General features: G+C 43.4%; 1 protein-coding gene and 1 pseudogene across 4 annotated transcripts; both read left to right on the top strand.

The window, feature by feature from the left end:
* The window catches only part of LOC119339181, a 78,314-nt pseudogene extending 67,846 nt beyond the window's left edge, over positions 1 to 10,468 (top strand).
* Positions 10,469 to 13,945: 3,477 nt separating this feature from the next.
* On the top strand, positions 13,946 to 17,996 carry LOC119340882 (cell number regulator 13-like). Of its 4 annotated transcripts, none has more exons than XM_037612783.1 (5): positions 13,946 to 14,416; positions 14,709 to 14,761; positions 15,014 to 15,069; positions 15,544 to 15,837; positions 16,000 to 17,996. In XM_037612783.1, the coding sequence occupies exons 1-2, from the start codon at positions 14,007 to 14,009 to the stop codon at positions 14,731 to 14,733; spliced, it is 435 nt and encodes a 144-aa protein (XP_037468680.1). In that variant the 5' UTR covers positions 13,946 to 14,006; the 3' UTR covers positions 14,734 to 14,761; positions 15,014 to 15,069; positions 15,544 to 15,837; positions 16,000 to 17,996. The 4 variants fall into 4 exon arrangements, with proteins under 4 accessions (XP_037468680.1, XP_037468681.1, XP_037468678.1 ...); XM_037612784.1 differs by having other exon boundaries at positions 15,528 to 15,837; XM_037612781.1 differs by lacking the exons at positions 13,946 to 14,416; positions 14,709 to 14,761 and having other exon boundaries at positions 15,012 to 15,069.
* Positions 17,997 to 18,643: the final 647 nt, after the last annotated feature.

Genomic DNA, 18,643 nt, shown 5'->3' with positions numbered 1-18,643 from the left:
AGTGATTCATAATCAAGTGGTTCCAAAAGTCCATCAGTATGGAGTTTCTTCGTGCGCTTTATACCAATATGACCCAAACGGCAGTGCCACAAATAAGTTGCACTATCATTATCAACTCTGCATCTTTTGGCTTCAACATTATGAATATATGTATCACTACTATCGTGATTCATCAAAAATAGACCACTCTTTAAGGGTGCATGACCATAAAAGATATTACTCATATAAATAGAACAACCATTATTCTCAGATTTAAATGAATAACCGTCTCGCATCAAACAAGATTCAGATATAATGTTCATGCTCAACGCTGGCACCAAATAACAATTATTTAGGTCTAAAACTAATCCCGAAGGTAGATGTAGAGGTAGCGTGCCGACGGCGACCACATCGACTTTGGAACCATTTCCCACGTGCATCGTCACCTCGTCCTTAGCCAATGTCCGCTTAATCCGTAGTCCCTGTTATGAGTTGCAAATATTAGCAACAGAACCAGTATCAAATACCCAGGTGCTACTGCGAGCTCTGGTAAGGTACGCATCAATAACATGTATATCACATATACCTTTGTTCACCTTGCCATCCATCTTATCCGCCAAATACTTGGGGCAGTTCCGCTTCCAGTGTCCAGTCTGCTTATAGTAGAAGCACTCAGTTTCAGGCTTAGGTCCAGACTTGGGTTTCTTCTCTTGAGCAGCAACTTGTTTGCCGTTCTTCTTGAAGTTCCCCTTCTTCTTCCCTTTACCCTTTTTCTTGAAACTGGTGGTCTTATTGACCATCAACACTTGATGCTCCTTTTTGATTTCTACCTCCGCACCCTTTAGCATTGCGAAGAGCTCGGGAATTGTCTTGTTCATCCCTTGCATGTTATAGTTCATCACGAAGCTCTTGTAGCTTGGTGGCAATGATTGAAGAATTCTGTCAATGACACTATCATCCGGAAGATTAACTCCCAGTTGAATCAAGTGATTGCAATACCCAGACATTTTGAGTATATGTTCACTGACAGAACCATTCTCCTCCATCTTGCAGCTGTAGAACTTATTGGAGACTTCATATCTCTCAATCCGGGCATTTGCTTGAAATATTAACTTCAACTCCTGGAACATCTCATATGCTCCATGACGTTCAAAACATTGCTGAAGTCCCGGTTCTAAGCCGTAAAGCATGGCACACTGAACTATCGAGTAGTCATCAGCTTTGCTCTGCCAGACGTTCTTAACGTTGTTAGTTGCATCTGCAGCAGGCCTGGCACCCAGCGGTGCTTCCAGGACGTAATTCTTTTGTGCAGCAATGAGGATAATCCTCGAGTTATAGACCCAGTCCGTGTAATTGCTACCATCATCTTTCAACTTTTCTTTCTCAAGGAACGCATTAAAATTCAACGGAACAACAGCACGGGCCATCTATCTACAACAAACATAGACAAGAAAAATACTATCAGGTACTAAGTTCATGATAAATTTAAGTTAAATTAATCATATTACTTAAGAACTCCCTCTTAGATAGACATCCCTCGAATCATCTAAGTGATCACGTGATCCAAATCAACTAAACCATAACCGATCATCACGTGAAATGGACTAGTTATCAATGGTGAACATCACTATGTTGATCATATCTACTATATGATTCATGCTCGACCTTTCGGTCTCAGTGTTCTGAGGCCATATCTGCATATGCTAGGCTCGTCAAGTTTAACCTGAGTATTCTATGTGTGCAACACCCGTTGTAGATGGACGTAGAGCTTATCACACCCGATCATCACGTGGTGTCTGGGCACGACGAACTTTGGCAATGGTGCATACTTAGGGAGAACACTTTTATCTTGAAATTTAGTGAGAGATCATCTTATAATGCTACCGTCAATCAAAGCAAGATAAGATGCATAAAAGATAAACATCACATGCAATCAATATAAGTGATATGATATGGCCATCATCATCTTGTGCTTGTGGTCTCCATCTCCGAAGCACCGTCATGATCACCATCGTCACCGGTGCGACACCTTGATCTCCATCGTAGCATCATTGTCATCGCACCAACTATTGCTTCTATGACTATCGCTACCGCTTAGTGATAAAGTAAAGCAATTACAGGGCGATTGCATTGCATACAATAAAGCGACAACCATATGGCTCCTGCCAGTTGCCGATAACTCGGTTACAAAACACGATCATCTCATACAATAAAATATAGCATCACGTCTTGACCATATCACATCACAACATGCCCTCCAAAAACAAGTTAGACGTCCTCTACTTTGTTGTTGCAAGTTTTACGTGGCTGCTACGGGCTTAGCAAGAACCGTTCTTACCTACGCATCAAAACCACAATGATGGTTCGTCAAGTTAATGCTATTTTAACCTTCTCAAGGACCGGGCGTAGCCACACTCGGTTCAACTAAAGTTGGAGAAACTGACACCCGCCAGCCACATGTGTGCAAAGCACGTCGGTAGAACTCGTCTCGTGTAAGCGTACGCGTAATGTCGGTCCGGGCCGCTTCATCCAACAATACCGCTGAACCAAAGTATGACATGCTGGTAAGCAGTATGACTTGTATCGCCCACAACTCACTTGTGTTCTACTCATGCATATAACATCAACGCATAAAACCAGGCTCGGATGCCATTGTTGGGTAACGTAGTAATTTCAAAAAAATTCCTACGTGCACGCAAGATCATAGTGATGCATAGCAACGAGAGGGGAGAGTCTGTCCACGTACCCTTGTAGACCGAAAGCGTAAGCATTAGCACAACGTGGTTGATGTAGTCGTACGTCTTCACGATCCGATCGATCAAGTACCAAACGCACGGCACCGCCGAGTTCAGCACACGTTCAGCTCGATGACGTCCCTCGAACTTCGATCCAGCCGAGCTTTGAGGGAGAGTTCCGTCAGCACGACGGCGTGGTGATGATGATGATGTTCTACCGACGTAGGGCTTCGCCTAAGCACCGCTATGATATTATTGAGGTGGATTATGGTGGAGGGGGCACCACACACGGCTAAGAGATCTCAAGGATCAATTGTTGTGTCTCTAGGGGGTGCCTCCCTCCCCGTATATAAAGGACTGGAGGAGGGGGAGGGGGCCGGCCACCCTTGGCACGCCCCATGAGGAGTCCTACTCCCACCGGGAGTAGGACTCCCCCTTCCTTGTTGAAGTAGGAGAGGAGAGGGAACGAGAGAGGGGGGGAAAGGAAAGGGGGGGCGCCGCCCCCCCCCCTCCCCCTCCTTGTCCAATTCGGACTTGGGGGGGAGGGGCATGCAGCTGCCCCTTGGTCGCCTCTCCTCTTCCACCACATGGGCCCATGAGGCCCATTAACCTCCGGGGGGGTTCCGGTAACCCCCCGGTACTCCGGTATATATCCGATAACCCCCGGAACCATTCCGGTGTCCGAATATAGTCGTCCAATATATCAATCTTCATGTCTCCACCATTTCGAGACTCCTCGTCATGTATGTGATCACATCCGGGACTCCGAACTACCTCCGGTACATCAAAACACATAAGCTCATAATATAACCGTCGTCTAACTTTAAGCGTGCGGACCCTACGGGTTCGAGAACTATGTAGACATGACCGAGACACGTCTCCGGTCAATAACCAATAGCGGAACCTGGATGCTAATATTGGCTCCTACATATTCTACGAAGATATTTATCGGTCAAACCGCATAACAACGTACAGTGTTCCCTTTGTCATCGGTATGTTACTTTCCCGAGATTCGATCGTCGGTATCTCAATACTTTGTTCAATCTCGTTACCGGCAAGTCTCTTTACTCATTACGTAATGCATCATCCCGGAACTAACTCATTAGCTACATTGCTTGCAAGGCTTATAGTGATGTGCATTACCGAGAGGGCCTAGAGATACCTCTCCGACAATCGGAGTGACAAATCCTAATCTCAAAATACGTCAACTCAACAAGTACCTTTGGAGACACCTGTAGAGCACCTTTATAATCACCCAGTTATGTTGTGATGTTTGGTAGCACACAAAGTGTTCCTCCGGTAAATGGGAGTTACATAATCTCATAGTCATAGGAACATGTATAAGTCATGAAGAAAGCAATAGCAACATACTAAACGATCAAGTGCTAAGCTAACGGAATGGGTCAAGTCAATCATATCATTCTCCTAATGATGTGATCCTGTTAATCAAATGACAACTCATGTCTATGGTTAGGAAACTTAACCATCTTTGATTCACAAGCTAGTCAAGTAGAGGCATACTAGTGACACTCTGTTTCTCTATGTATTCACACATGTATTATGTTTCCTGGTAATACAATTCTAGCATGAATAATAAACATTTATCATGATATGAAGAAATAAATAATAACTTTATTATTGCCACTAGGGCATAGTTCATTCAGAACTAACCTTGGGTTTTTGTCGATGATGACTTCGTGTAGATGTTGAAGGTGTGGACGCTCAATGTTGATGTAGATCATTTGGAGCAATCCATTGGAGTGTGTTGCACTTTCAATACCTACATGGGTTAGTCCCACAAGGAACAAACAAGGATATCCATAGACATAGAGTGAAGTACACATGTGATTATGTCCATGAAAGCATTAGGTTACCTTGTCCCTTGACTTACTAACAAGAGGGTTTGAACTAGTGCAAGATGTGGAAGTTGATTGCACTTGTCCTTGCCAATATGAATATGAGTGAAGTATGTTGGCGGAGTCACCCTCAAGAACTCTCTAGTTCTTCTTCAGGATCCACATCATCTTGATGGGAATCCTTGGGGTTGTAGATGTACTTGATAAAGTACAACTTGAAGTAGCCTTGGGAACCCACTTGACCAAGGCCTTTGGAGCTTCTTCAAATGCATCAATCTCCTCTTGAAGCTTGTCCTTGCCTTTTAGCTTGTGGTCTTGTGGTGGAAGATCAACTTGAGCTTGTGCTCCCTTGAAGGAAGTAGGATCATACTTCTCTTGTTGAGGAACAAACTTCATCTTGGGGTATTGATCTTCTTCCCACTCAACTCCATTGGAATTGAACTTTTGTTCAAAACCAACATCTTGATTCTTCCGGTGCCTTCCTTGCTTGCGTACAATTTCCTCAAATTGCTTACTTCCGGCAAGGCTCTTGTAAACACCTTTCTCTATAATTCCCTTCAATAAGCTATTTTCTTGCTCAAGTGTAACTTGGCTAAGAGAATCATTAGTGGAATCAAGAGAACTACTAGAAGCAACAATATTGGATTTAGCATGATTATTGTTACTACTAGAAGAATAATCTTTCTTACTGTTGTTGCTAGATTTTACTTGTGGCATGTAAGTAGACAAGAGTAAACACTTGGCAATGTAAGAAGAACTTTTCTTCTAAAGATCATCATTGATTTCTTTTAAGAACCCATGCTCTTGCTCTAGGTCGAGCTTCTCGAAGCATAGCTTCTCATGAGTTTTTAAAAGTTCTCGATGATATTCTAAAGTAGTTTCATGAGCTAACTTAAGAGTGTTTAGTTCTTTAGTTAGACGCTCAATCTCCTTCTTATCATTGTCATTTGTTTCATCTTGATTAACATGATTAATAGCAATTTCATCATAGTTTTCATCACTAGCATTGTCAACAAGTAACTCATCATTACCTAGCAAATCATCTTCATCACTATTGAAATCAATATACTTGGGGTGTGATACCTTGGGGCCTTTAGACATGAAGCATATTCCATTTCCTTCATTTGGTGAGTCAAATATGTCGTAGGAGTTGGTTGACACAAGTGCAAGACCAGCAACACCTTCATCTTGAGTATATTCGGAGTCGGAGTGATAACTTCTCTTAGAGTGGTGGTCGGAATCAGAACCAGATACCCATTCACCAACATGAGCTTGATGTCTTCGTTTTGTGTAGCTCCTTGATGACTTGTCCTTCCTTTTCGAATCCTTGCTTCTGCGAGAGGTTATTCGTTCATAACGATCATATCTACTCCTTCTCTCTCTTGGAGGTGATTCTTCTCTTCTACTTCTCCTTTTAGGTGAGTCTTCTTTTCTTTAGTAGGGAGTCGTACACTCATTTGAGTAGTGTCCGGGTCTTCCACAATTGTAGCAATTAAGATCATGACTAGAAGATCTTTTGTCATGGTAGGATCTTTACTTGGAGCTTCCCTCTTTGCTTCTACTCTTGTAGAATTTTTTGAAGTTCTTCACCATTAAGCTCAATTATTCATTGAAGACTTGTTTTTCACTTGATGTGGCAGGAGCATCAACGAAGCTTTATAAGCACCACTAGACTTGTTGTGAAGCTCTTCCTTATCCTTGAGTGACATCTCATGAGCAACAATTCTTCCAATGACTTCCATTGGCTTGAGATCTTTGTAATTGGGCATAATTTGGATCAATGTGCACATGGTATCATATTTTGCATCCAAGGCTCTTAGGATCGTCTTGATGATGAATCTGTTAGTCATCTCTTCACTTCCTAAGCCGACAATCTCATTTGTGATGAGAGCAAGCCTAGAGTACATTTCAACGACACCTTCACCATCGTTCATTTTGAACTTGTCAAGCTGACTTTGAAGCACATCCAACTTGCATTCCTTGACGGACTCGGTACCTTCGTGCATATCAATCAAAGTATCCAAAATTTCCTTTGCATTTTCAAGACGGCTGATTTTGTTGAATTCTTCGGGGCACAATCCATTGAAGAGGATATCGCAAGCTTGAGCGTTGTATTGCAGCATCTTCAATTCTTTCGCAGTTGCTTCATGATTCGGTTTTCTCCCATCAAAGAATTCACCTTGCAAACTAATACACACAATAGCCCAAACGGCGGGGTTATGTCCAAGAATATGCATTTTCATCGTATGCTTCCAACTAGCAAAATTAGTACCATCAAAGTAAGGACCTCTATGGTGGTAATTTCCCTCATTAGACACCATACTCTCCTAGGTTGTGAAACCAAGGCTATGATCACCAAAGCTATGGAAATCAAGGAAAAAGGAGACCAAAGCTCTGATACCACTTGTAGGATCGAAAGTATGTCTAGAGGGGGGTGATTAGACTACTTGACAAAATAAATATCTAGCCTTTTCCCAATTTTAAGTCTTGGCAGATTTTAGCAACTTAACACAAGTCAAGCAATCAAACTACACATGCAATTCTAAGAGTATAGCAGTGGAATGTAAATCATTGCATATGAAGGTAGAAGGGAGGAGTTTGGAGGGAGCAAACACAATGTAGACACGGAGATTTTTGGCGTGGTTCCGATAGGTGGTGCTATCATACATCCACGTTGATGAAGACTTCAACCCACGAAGGGTAACGGTTGCGCGAGTCCACGGAGGGCTCCACCCACGAAGGGTCCACGAATAATCAACCTTGTCTATCCTACCATGTCCATCGCCCACGAAGGACTTGCCTCACTTGGGTAGATCTTCACGAAGTAGGCGATCTCCTTGCCCTTACAAACTCCTTGGTTCAACTCCACAATCTTGACAGAGGCTCCCGAGTGACACCTAACCAATCTAGGAGACACCACTCTCCAAAAGGTAATAGATGGTGTGTTGATGATGAACTCCTTGCTCTTGTGCTTCAAATGATAGTCTCCCCAACACTCAACTCTCTCTCACAGATTTGGATATGGTGGAAAGATGATTTGAGTGGAAAGCAACTTGGGGGAGGCTAGAGATCAAGGTTCTTGTGGTAGGATTGGAATGTCTTGGTCTCAACACATGAGTAGGTGTTCTCTCTCAAAAAATGAGTAGTGGAAGTGTAGGCACGTTCTGATGGCTCTCTCACAAATGGAGAAGGGGGTGGAGGGGTATATATAGCCTCCACACAAAATCTAACTGTTACACACAATTTACCAAACTCGCGAGACCGAATAGTGAAACTCGGTCAGACCGATCTGGTTCAAAATGTGAACGTTAGGATTTTCGGTGGGACCGACAAGATCAACTTGGTGGGACCGATGCGCTAGGGTTAGGGCAAAACCTCATCTCGGTGAGACCGATCACATGAACTCGGTGAGACCGATTTCGGTACTAAGCAAAGAGAGACTTGGTCAGGCCGAAACGTTACAAAAAGGAAATTGAGAGTTTGCATTGCAAACTCATTGGGACCGATTGCATATCTCGGTGAGACCGAAACGTTACGAAGGGAAACAGAGAGTTTGCAATCCCATGTCGGTGAGGCCGAGATCCCTATCGGTGAGACCGAACTGATTAGGGTTTCCGGCTATGGCTATGTCAAGTGAACTCGGTGGCGCCGGATAGATCAAATCGGTGGGGCTGAGTTTGACTTTAGGTTTAGGACATATGTGAAAATGAGAAAGTGGTTGAGGGCTTTTGGAGCATATCACTAAGCATTTGGAGCAAGCAAGCCATTAAGCAACACCTCACCCCCTTTTAATAGTATTGGCTTTTCCTATGGACTCAATGTGATCTTGGATCACTAAAATGAAAATGAAGAGTCTTGAGCTTTTGCCAATATGTGTCCTTCGCATTTTGAGGGGTCCACATCTCTAGTCCATGCCATGCCAATCATTGAATTTTCTGAAACATTAATCTTGAATGGATATTAGTTCAATGAGCTATATGTTGTTATGAATTACCAAAATCACCCGGGGATTAGTTGCACTTTCATTTTGATGATTTATTCCATATTTTCACGCGCGACAATTGGCTGGACCAGTCGGGCGGCCTCCGATGCATGGTACTGTCTATTTGACGCTACTCCCCAAACATATGGAATTTATTGACGCTCGTTGCCTCAAGTTGTCGACCAAACACATAGAATGATCGAAATGAGTAACATTGTGGGCCGGCCCATTTACCATCCTTAGCGTAGGTTTCTCTGTAATGTTTTCTACCACTAAACCTTCTAGAAGGTTCCTAGCCAGTTCTTTTGTTTTAGGAACCTTCGAGGAGGTTCTTAAACCATTTTTTTCCTTCTTTCGTTTCTCATTCTTGATACTGTTTCTTTATTTTCCCTTTTCTTCCATCTCCTTTTTACTGTTTCATTTTTTCAAATTTACTTTTCCTTATGTCAAAAAGTGTTTATGTTTTTTAGAAATTGTTCAAAACTTTAAAAATGTTTTCATTTTCAAATTTTGTTCACAAATTCAAAAAATGTTTGTTTTTTCAAAAAATATTTGGGACTTAAAAAAAATGTTCATGCCTTTCAAAATTGTTCTTGTTTTCAATTTTTGTTCACAAATTCAAAAAATGTTCGCCTTTTTCAAATTTAGTGTAGTCCAAAATTTTGTTCACACACCCCTAAACCTGGGCCATTGCCTAGAAATGTCCTCATTGATGACCATAGTAGCAACCACTAAATCCTCACACCTTGTTTAATTCCTAGTAAATATGTGCCCAAATTCAAAACTTCAACAGTTAAATGGAAAGCTACAACAGAACTAGTTATCACCTGACCTGATTCTTTGTTGCTCGAATCATAAAAACTATTCTAGTTTAGTTTAGAGCAATACGTCAATAGTTGATAGGAACTGCGATTGCATTATCTTTTGCAAACAGAAGAAAAGGATGTTTGCTAGACTGGGATAAGCGATTCAAGATAATTATAGGGTTAATAGAGGGCCTTGTTTACCTGCATAAAGGCTCCATTTTCTGGCTGTCCACAGAGACTTGAAACCACATAATATCCTCTTGGATTATAACATGAACCTGAAGCTTACTAATTTTGGATCAGCTAGAACACTGAGTTCAGATGTAGGAGAAGAGCGCACGAGTAGGGTCGCAGGAACCATGTACCAATAATCACAAATTCCCATCATTTGTGTTCTGCCTGCTATATACAAATTCTCATCATTTGTGTTCAAATGTTCTAATCTTACAGTTTTGACATCCTTTGTTTCAATTTTTCAGTGGTTAGAAAGCTCTAGAGTATGCATCTCGAGGAGTTTACTCACTGAAGACAGATGTATTCAGCTTTGGCATCTTGGTTCCGGTGATTATTAGTGGACGAAAGAATACCATTCTCGACAAACAAGGGGATGCTGTTGGTTGTCTTGTCCGTGATGTGAGTGAGAACATTTCTCTATGCTCAATACTAGAAAATAGACTCACTACAGTTTCTAAGTAAAGAAAGGAGTTTTAATCTTAACCATTGATTTCGATTTACATTGCATTTCTTTAAAGTCAAATATATTCTTTCAGCCCTGGCATATGTGGAAGGACTAAAGGTTGCATGAGCTTGTGGATCCGTTGTTAGGAGACAAATATGAAGTCGCTGAGATAATGAGATGTGCTCAGGTGGCACTGCTTTGTGCCCAGGACAGATCGGCCCACCATGACATATGTTGCTGCAATGCTGAACTCTGAAAGCATAAGCTTACGAATGGAGCCTAAGCAGCCCGCTGCGGTGATCCATGGGTGTGCCGACAGAGGCACGACGTTGACATACATGGGCCAATCAAGCAGGACAATAGAAGTAACCATAACAAGTTCAGCTCCAATGTCGACCAGAGTTCGAATCATTCTAGACCCGGAGGTTTGATATGATGGAAAACATTTACCACCTGGGACATGTGGTTAGCAAATTCAAAATTCACACAGAATATATTAAAAAATGTGAGCGAGGATTATGGGCTTTTTACGGCTCAGGTAGCGTACATATTCGAGATATCAAAGATCACTTTTGTGGAGTGAAAATAAACATGTGTGTGTGGTTGGTACCAGCTACTGATTTTCCGTCGACTACATTGTAATTCAAACGTATCACGTTTCATGTTTTTCTTCTGCTACTCTAGACCCGGAGGTTTTTATTGATGAGAACCGGTTATCTAACACTATTTCCTCGCTGCAGACATTACTATGGGCGGAACTTGTCAGCAAAGATGGTAAAAGTTGATTTGTGGTTTTGTAGGTGTAGTCCATTTGTATCCATAGTAAGCCAATGCACCAGGTAACTAAGCCAATGCACAATATTTCTTAAAATTTTGCAGCAAATATCAATGCATCAATATTTTTCACCTACTACTGTTTTAATTGTAGTAAAACAGAGCATCCTACCCAACAACTTCAGCACCACCCAGGCCACCTACAGCAAGTGCACCTCCAGTTAGGGCCACATCATATGTTGCCACCGAGGCTTCTGGTCGTGCTGTAGCTTCAGCAAATGCAGTTAGGGCCAGGAAACTAGCTGCAGCTTCAGTTAGGGCAACCACTACTGGTACTGCAGTCTCGACAGTGGGATCAAGAAAGAGAAAGTACCCAACAGCTTCAGCACCAACCAACAACACCAGGTCAAGTGCATCATCTCCAGCAAAGAACACCAGATCAAGAGTTGCAACATGTTTCAATGCTCCAAGTGTAGCATCAACCTCAGGTCAAGCTGATGCTGGTTCAAAGAGGAAGAGTAAAGCCCCAAGCAAATTTGCTTTGTATTTCACAGCTAGTGGCAACCATTGAATATGTTGTAATATGGTTATGAAACATATATTTGTCATGCCCTGAACTATGTTTGTTAGACATGCTTGGGACACTTAGTTTGCTATCTTTCTTTGTTGCCCTGAACTCTGTTGGTTGCCATGAACAAGGTTTGTTTGAACTTCTTGGAACAATTAAGTAATGTGGTGTCATGTTGTTGCCCTGAACAGTCAATCTTGCCAACACCATCCTGCCAGTCAAACATCTTGCTAACATCATCAACCATTTTATGATAATCAGTGCGGAGATTATCATACTCCTTCTTCAAATTGGCAACCTCATCCTCATATGCATGCTTGTCTTGAATCCTGCCAAGGTTTTGCTCATGGAACATTTCCCACATCTTGATGAGGCAATTCTTAAGTACATCATACCAGACAGGATCAACCCACTGAACTACACCACAGTTCACACCTCCCGGTTCAATCAAACAACAGTTATAAATTTAGAAATAATTGAAGTTTCATCAGACAACACATACTTAAGAAAATGCATAAATTCAGTTAAAACCGAGTTAATATACAAGGAGGAGATGTACAAATTCAGAAATCTATGCAATTCAATACAGTTAATATACAAAGGATATATAAAGAGTAAAGCTAGAGAGGATATATACACATTCATAACTCAATCCAGTGCCAACTATTTTTAAATAGAGATAGATAACATTTATGCACTCTAGCTACAAAGACATAGCATTTTTGCTCTCAAGCTACAAGGAGAGCATTTCTGCTCTCTATTTAATGCAAACAGAAACCAACACTTAGCATAACTGAATCACTGACTTCCTACAAACTTCAAACCACTACACAATAACTGAATCCATCCAGCATAACTGAATCCACTAAGCATAACTAATAACCACAAAGCATAAATGAATCACTGACTTCATATATCAAGTAGAAAACCACTGTCTGCAAATAAGAACACTGACTTCGGCTAACAATGAGCTATTGATTTACTACATTACTCACCTGAACAGGGCATCCGTAGAACCTCCTCCCAGTGTTAGCACCTTCAAAAGCAACACAGTTCCTAGGCGTCATCTGGTGCAGAGTGCACGTGGTAACTTCCTCCATGGGAGCACCACACCACAGTGGCTCAGGGATGGTGTCAGGTGTGTCCTACATGCAGTACAGGGTAGATCAGACAACCAATGCATCCAATAGTTGCAGATCCATCAAACACTAGCTAAACCTACCCCCTTAACCATAGGAATCCATCCATATAAATGTGCATATCATCAACCCTAATTCCCAAATCGATTGAATCCTAACCCTAACCCTAAATAATGGCAGAGGGAGGAGGGTGAGACTTACAAAGTACTCCATGTCCATCAGGTTGACCCACATGCCGTCATCGTCAAAGCTCTCATCTCCATCATTCCAAGAAGGCATCCTGGCCAGCGACGAGGAAGGGGAGGTGGTCAGTGACGATGGCGAGCTCTCGGGAAGGGGAGAATAGAGCGAGGGGGAGAGAGTGGGAGTGGGTGAGCGAGAGTGGGAGTGGGTCATCTTGACCTGGCCAGGACGACGCAGTCTAACGGCCGTCATCGCGCGCGCCGTCAGCCACGGCCGACAGAAACTTGACGGACGGGCCCCACGTGTCATAACCGCGCTTAAACTGTAACGATTCGACCACTAGGGTTTTTGGAACAGCCCACCACTTTTATGGTAGTTTTTTTAAAAAGCGGTAGTTTTTTGCAACGGTAGCCCGTAATGTGGTAGTTTTTTGCTATTCAATCCTGGGAGAACAGAATAGAAGAGAGAAAACATGCTTGCAACGGCGAGGGGGGTATGGATTTTATGCCCGGACATGCTTGCAACAATTTTGTTAATTTTAAGCAGAATGTTTAGTGCTGGATTTTATGCCCGGACAAGCACATGAGTGGTTAATATGGACTAATCACAAGATTTGGCCTTTTCATTCTTTATTAATTAAATAGGGGTTCTTGATACACACGAATTACCACTTTACCGGTATCTAAAGAGAGCCAATAGATTTGGTGACACAAACTCTCACAGACCCTTTGACGGAGCCGAATCGAATGTCGTCCAGGTAGGAAGAGGGCGGAAAGACCTTATTCCAAAATGAGCGAAGTTGCTTCCCCATATGAGTATTAGATAATTTCATGGTGTGAACGTAGAAGACTTTGTCTATGGTGGTGCTATTTGAGTATGAAATTTTGAATTTTGAAAATCTTAGATTTCGTATTCCCCTTGCTGAAGGCATTGTCCGGAGCTTATCGAATCCTTTTTTTATTGATGAAAACCGGTTATCTAACACTATTTCCTCGCTGCAGACATTACTATGGGCGAAACTTGTCAGCAAAGATGGTAAAAGTTGATTTGTGGTTTTGTAGGTGTAGTCCATTTGTATCCATAGTAAGCGAATGCGACATTCCACACCAAAAAAAAGGCCATTTGTGTCCTTGTAAAAATTAAAACAAGAAATGTGGCGTTAGAATGCAACAAAAGTCCACACATATAGCACGCTTAGTCAAAGTCGCCGGCGACACACAGACACGCCGATGGATACGTGTCAATGGCGGCCACGAGGCCTGGAGGGGGAGAGGCCGCAGAGCGCAGGAGCGGGGAGCAGCGAGCATGGCGAGCCCATGGGACAGCCCTTCGAGCAGCCTGTGGGGCACGCTGGGGCAGGCCTCCAACGTGGCGCAGCTGGTCGGCGTGGACGCGCTGGGGCTGGTCTCCATGGTCGTGCAGGCCGCCCTGGCGGCGCGCCGCCACCGGGACGCCTGCGTGCGGCTCGCGCAGCACGTGGAGCTCGTTGGCGACCTGCTCAGGGAGCTGGAGCTCGCGGAGCTGATGCGGCGGGAGGCCACCAGGCGGCCGCTGGAGCAGCTCCGCGGCGCGCTGCGGCGGTGCTACGAGCTCGTCACGGCGTGCCAGGACTGCGGGTACCTCCGCCGCCTGCTGCTGGGCGCACGGATGGCGGACGAGCTCCGCGCGGCGCAGCCCTCGTCGACAATTCTACAGCAGATAGTCGCCGTGTCAAGGTTAGTACTAGTATCAAAACTGATTTCAGAGCTGATATCGAAACTGAAACCTGTCTGGTTTCAGAGCGATTTACTTAAATTCGGTTGAACTGATCTATTCAAGTGACCCGTCTGAATTGGGGTCTAATTGCCGTTAAACAATTCGACCCTCGGAGATTTTACAATGAGAAATTAATCATGGACCAATAGGATTGGAGATTGGGGGAGTGAGGGGCTACAGCTAACCTCAGTCATACAATCTGTGCTGGTTAGTTGTACATCAATAACGATGATATTTGATATTGTCTAGCAGGCTGATGAGGGGGTGCTCACTGTAGTCACAGATAGTTCAAATCGTCACATCAGGTCAGATTATTCGTCCATTATGTAGCTTATCATTACAGGATGTACGCCACATCAATGAATTTGTTTGACTTAAGCTACAAAATGATTTGCCATATTCTTTGTCAATATAAGCATGATTTTTCCTTGTTTAAGTTGATTTAATGCCATAAGTTCAGTTATACAGACTCAAATGCATGAAGTTTTCCACTTCTTATGACTCTGTTGAAACCAAAGATGGGTGGCACAATAATGATGAGATTTTTCTACATTTAGGCTTCCAAACAAAGCAGCTACAAAACTCTGCGATATTGGAGAACACCCATTTGTAGGTAAGCTCTTACTTCTGTGAATATCCCAATGCGCTTAATCATGGACTCAGATGTGCAAACTAATTGACTGAGGTTTCATGTCAATGTTATATGCTTCAAGAATTTCGGATTGCTTCATTGTATCCATATGAATGATTTTGATATGACTTTTGCTACACATGTTACTTTTTCATGAATAAATATTGTGTCACCACATAGAATTTAACTGTAGTAAAACAGAAGTTAATTAGCACGCCCTGAAAGAGCACTAGCTACTGGAAGCAATCATACATGTATGATACTACCTCTGTAAACAAATATAAGACCGAACATAGAGTTCTGTACTTGTGAAATTCCTTTTAGCACATGCTTACTCCATTAGTAACCACATGAAACATAAAAAAACTGGATCATTTTCTCAATATTTTTTATACTTTTAGTAGTGTCGTTTGTTAAATCTCCATCGGTGACAATTATAGATTATCTGTGAGTCAGGAAAAGTGGACATGTGAGAACAGAATATCGTTGACATTAAAGAACTTGTGGAGCTTTGTACCCGTATGGAAGAGGCTTGCGCGGGATTCACAAGGTTCGATTTCTGTCAGATCTTGGATGCTACAGAGAATTTCTCAGAGAAGATGATAATTGGATGGGGAGGATTTGGGAGGGTGTACAAGGTAAGCCAATATAGAAACAAGTTAACAAAGTGAATGTGGTGCATCCATGGGAAAGAAAGGATTCTAGTGTATGAGTTCATGCAAAATGGTTCCTTGGATCGTTACCTATGTGGTAAGTTTTCCCTACTGTAAGTTTTTTCATGTTCTGTTGTTCCTATTTTCTACTGCATCCAGGGATAGGGGCCTTGGAATCTTTGCAAGCTTGATCTTTAGGTTTCTGAGATCATACATGGCAAATCGAAACTGACACTTAGTTGCTATGTTCAATTTTCAGAATAAACAGACATCCTCAACTTGACAAGCAGCAACTAAGATCTGTAGGTGCACACACTACAAACACATCAGGATCTCCAAATAAACGCTGTTCTGGATTGAAAAAAGACCTTGATGCACCTGAACATCCATGCTCAGGTAAGAACTCTGAACTGAAGGTGGTCCTCTTTGTGTGCGTGTGTGTGTGCCATAGAACTCTGAACTCTGACTTGAAAAAAAAAAAACTCTGAACTCTGAACTGAAGCAGAGAGACATAGTAATCAGAAGCCATTAGTGCTAGTTGGAAAGATTCATCTTATACTCGGAATTCATTAGTGCGCGTTTTAGCCATGCCCCGGCCGACTCGGATTCAAAAACCAAAGTGCCTGGGACGACTTCGACTCGGATTCAAATTGCTTGCCGCCACTTCTTTCTCTCCCGCGTCTCTTCTTTCTTTCTTGATCGCCCCGTTTCCCCCAAATCACGACCCATCTGACCTCGCCCACCGATCAGCCTCCCTCGATCCATCTTCCTCTCTCTCTCCACACCGGGTCGTTGCTCCTCGATCAACTCCGCGGCCGCGACCATGGCCGGCACCACGGTGCTCCCGTCGTCTCTGCTCCCGCGCCGTAGCGCCGTCGACCTGCACTCCTGCTCCTCCCGCGTGATGGCCAACCCCGCCTTGATGGCCAACCCCGCGGCTGCCAAGAAGCCAAAGCGCCCCGGATCCGTGCGCGGCCAGCAACCGCCGCCGGCGAAGCGCGTACGCGGTGCCTGCTCCGGGGGCGAGCTCCATGTCGCCGTCCCCGCCAACATCAAGAACGGCAGCAAGCTTCCGTCTCCCAGCAGCGGCAAGGATCCGCTCCACTCCTCCGCAATCAAGAACCAGGTCTCCGAATCTCCGGCTGCCGCGACGCAATCGAAGCCGCAGATGAGCATGCGCGAACTGATCGCGAACGCTCGCCTCACCATGGCTCGCCTCGACAAGGCTCGATCTGCCTCCAAACAAGAGGCCAGCCGTCGGCAGGAGATCGAGCGCAGCAGAGCAGAGGCCCGGCGAAAGGTGGAGCAGATGACGGACACCGTGCAGTTCAACGACCCCTGGATCCATCACTCCGACGTGACCAAGTCCCCTGAGGAGCTGCTCCAAGCAAGACAGCACGCATGGCGTTATCAAGCTCGCCTCCTCGAGATGGCTCGTCGACGGGACTTTGCTCAAGCGATGCAAATCCACGGATGACTGCAGTGCACGGGTGATCGAAGCAGAGGAAGAAATTGCATCAGAGGAAGCAAAGCAGAGGAAGCAAAGGAACCAATTCCTTTCTTGAGTCCGTGTGGGTGAGTTAAGCTAGTCCTTCCTAAACCATTCACACATGAGTTTCATTTAATCTTTGCATCTCTAGGTTCTGCACTTAATCACCAAGATTTCTAGTGTTCTTTCAATCCCTTTCAGTCATTAGTAATTTTACAAGAGTGTCAGCAGAGTCTCCATCTAGCTAGGCAGCAAAAACCTTGTTAAGATGTGTACGGCATAGTTACACTACATCCACACCTGGTCCTAAGTAAGGGTTTAAGTAAATAAAGGGCATTTTCAATAAATCAAAGTAAAGCAGATGAGCCTAAAATGGAAGCTCATGTACTGCAATTCCGGCACGAGACAGAGCGTAAAACGCACTCGCCGCAAAATCCAAAATGCCCGTTTGCTACCCGGCTTGTAGCAGGAAAAAAGGAGTAGAATTGAACTTGTCGATACACACAGTAATCATGTGAGCTGCCTAGCGTCTGGAGACTATGCTGACTCTCCTGTAAAATTAATCTTGGCTGACTTGGATTCTTAGGCATTGGCGTCGTGGTGAGTTAAAGTTGCAGTTTCTGACGAGTAGCATTGGTTGGTGAACTCTTGTGTGTATGTGTGAGTGAAGCTTTGAGCTAAGAAAGTCCTTGATGTACCAACTATCAAGTCATACTGTAATCAATTTTGGATATGAATGAGAGAATTGTTGGTCTGAATTTTGCAGAGCATTTGAGTAATCTTTTCGTATCTATTTATTCTTGTATGCTTCTGTGGCTTCTTAAAGCATTCTGCTGCTCTAGTCGGAAAAGTGTGTACTGAGGCACAGATCCAATGGATTCATCTCTGATTTCACAATACTTTGACTCGGATTACATCAGAGGAAGAAATCATCAGCAGTGCAAGCTTCTTGGTGGTAGTCTTACATCAGAGGAAGCAGAGAAGATGAAACAGAGGAAGCAGAGTCGCTAGTGCTAGTTGCAAGTGTGTAGTAGGAGTATTTCACTGGCATGTTTTTTCAGTAGTGCGAGTGAGATTCTTAATTTGGCCATCAATTAGTGCGCATTATGATCACAATTGATCAATCAATGCAAGGGATTGTTCTGATGTATGCAAGTAGCACCAGATCTCTTTCTATGTTTTCAATCTGTTGTAGTAGTATGTTTTTTATGTAAAAGCATTGGATGTGATGATCCCACCAAGAATATCACTTATGTGCTTGAACTACTATTCCAGATGACTTCTATTTTCCTGGAGAAGAACAGATATGTGTGCTTGCTGAACTCCTGAATCCTGATGCAGAATCTGCTTGTCGCATCAGATCTCTTTCTATGTTTTCCGTCTGTTGTATTTTTCAGTCTGTTGTATGCAAGCA

The sequence above is a fragment of the Triticum dicoccoides genome, chromosome 7B (assembly GCF_002162155.2).
Source record: "Triticum dicoccoides isolate Atlit2015 ecotype Zavitan chromosome 7B, WEW_v2.0, whole genome shotgun sequence".
Taxonomy (NCBI): domain Eukaryota; kingdom Viridiplantae; phylum Streptophyta; class Magnoliopsida; order Poales; family Poaceae; genus Triticum; species Triticum dicoccoides.
The sequence above is the reverse complement of the archived record's forward strand: the minus strand, read 5'-3'. Positions and strand labels throughout refer to the sequence as shown.

Coding starts and splice junctions, on each gene's coding strand:
- LOC119340882 (XM_037612781.1), top strand. CDS start 16,564: ATGGCCGGCACCACGGTGCTCCCGTCGTCTCTGCTCCCGCGCCGTAGC.